We start from the raw sequence: 1622 nt of genomic DNA on the forward strand, positions 1-1622 counted from the left end.
ACACAGCAGGGAAGGGAAGTCATGTTTCCCAATCAACCTGAACATTTAAACAAAACTAAGCAGGCCTAATTTGATAATTGCCTATTTACAAATACAAACAATGGCAGGAAAAGACTGTTGCATGTGACAACACCAAACTCTGGGCATGGTATAAAAGGGGACTTGGGTCAGAGAGACCTCCAAACCTTCGAAACCCACCTTCCTGGAAACACTCCCAGAACCTCCAGTCTCTGACACCATGTGCAACTCCTGTTGTGGCTCCTGCTGCTCTGGCCAGGGCTATGGCTGCTGCCAGCCCAGGTGCTGCCAGACCACCTGCTGCAGGACCACCTGCTGCCGCCCCAGCTGCTGTGTCTCTAGCTGCTGCAGGCCCTGCTGTGGTGGTTCCAGTGGCTGTGGTGGCTCCAGTGGCTGTGGCTCTAGTGGCTGTGGCTCCAGCTGCTGCCAGCCCACCTGCCTCCAGACCACCTGCTGCAGGACCACCTGCTGCCGCCCCAACTGCTGTGTCTCTAGCTGCTGCAGGCCCTGCTGTGGTGGCTCCAGTGGCTGTGGCTCTAGTGGCTGTGGCTCCAGCTGCTGCCAGCCCACCTGCCTCCAGACCACCTGCTGCAGGACCACCTGCTGCCGCCCCAGCTGCTGTGGGTCCAGCTGCTGCAGCCCCTGCTGTGGTGGGGGCTCCAGTGGCTGTGGCTCCTGCTGCTGCCACCCCACCTGCTGTAGGACCACTTGCTGCAGGACCACCTGCTGCCGCCCCAGCTGTTGTGGGTCCTGCTGTGGTGGTTCCAGTGGCTGTGGCTACAGTGGCTGTGGCTCCTGCTGCTGCCAGCCCATCTGCTGTAGGACCACCTGTTGCAGGACCACCTGCTGCCACCCCAGCTGCTATGGCTCCAGCTGCTGCAGCCCCTGCTGTGGTGGCTCCAGTGGCTGTGGAAGTTCCAGTGGCTGTGGCTCCTGCTGCCACCCTTGCTGCCACCCTTGCTGCTGCCGCCCCATCTGCTGTAGGACCACCTGCTGCCCCCCCAATTACTGTGGCTCCTGTTGATGCGCCCTATGTGCTGACAGTCTGTGCTGCCGGCCCCCTTGCTCTCAGCCATTCCAGGAGCTACATGTCAGCTCCTGCAGGCCCTCCTGCTGCAGCCCCAGAAGCTGCCAGAACCTCTGCTGTACATCCCAGTGCTGCCCTCACCTGCTGGGCTTCCAGCTGCTGCCCCCTGTTTGTCTCCAGACCACTGATGGTACCAGTCTGCTGTAGTGGTTTCTGCTGCTAAGATCTGACCTCATCTCTGTTCTTCAACCAGTGTCCTCCAAGGCCTCCATCTCTCAACCCCCACAGGATGCAATAACAGGACACTCCCCTCCCCCACTGCCTGCTCAGTCTCTGACCAATGTCAGCCTCCCTCTACTCTCATCTTACCCCTTTGGATAGTATTGCTCTCTGACATGCTGTCTCATGTGGACATAGACCTGCATCTTCAATAAATATGCAACACCCATAATGGCCTCCTGTCTGTTTCTTTTTTCCCTTTTGAATTGCTGTGCTACTCTGACTTTACATGTATATTTTTTGGGGGGGAGGGGGGAGCACATGTATCAAGATTTAAAAACTATCACAGACCATCTCA

At 57.8% G+C, this 1622-nt stretch overlaps 1 protein-coding gene across 1 annotated transcript; it reads left to right on the forward strand.

Moving 5' to 3' along the window:
- Window positions 1-238: 238 nt before the first annotated feature.
- On the forward strand, window positions 239-1233 carry LOC144375623 (uncharacterized). Its single transcript, XM_078041069.1, has 3 exons — window positions 239-765; window positions 856-998; window positions 1091-1233. Exons 1-3 carry the CDS (start codon window positions 239-241, stop codon window positions 1231-1233), a joined length of 813 nt encoding a protein of 270 aa, XP_077897195.1.
- Window positions 1234-1622: the final 389 nt, after the last annotated feature.

Source organism: Ictidomys tridecemlineatus, chromosome 3 (genome assembly GCF_052094955.1).
Source record: "Ictidomys tridecemlineatus isolate mIctTri1 chromosome 3, mIctTri1.hap1, whole genome shotgun sequence".
NCBI classification, from domain to species: domain Eukaryota; kingdom Metazoa; phylum Chordata; class Mammalia; order Rodentia; family Sciuridae; genus Ictidomys; species Ictidomys tridecemlineatus.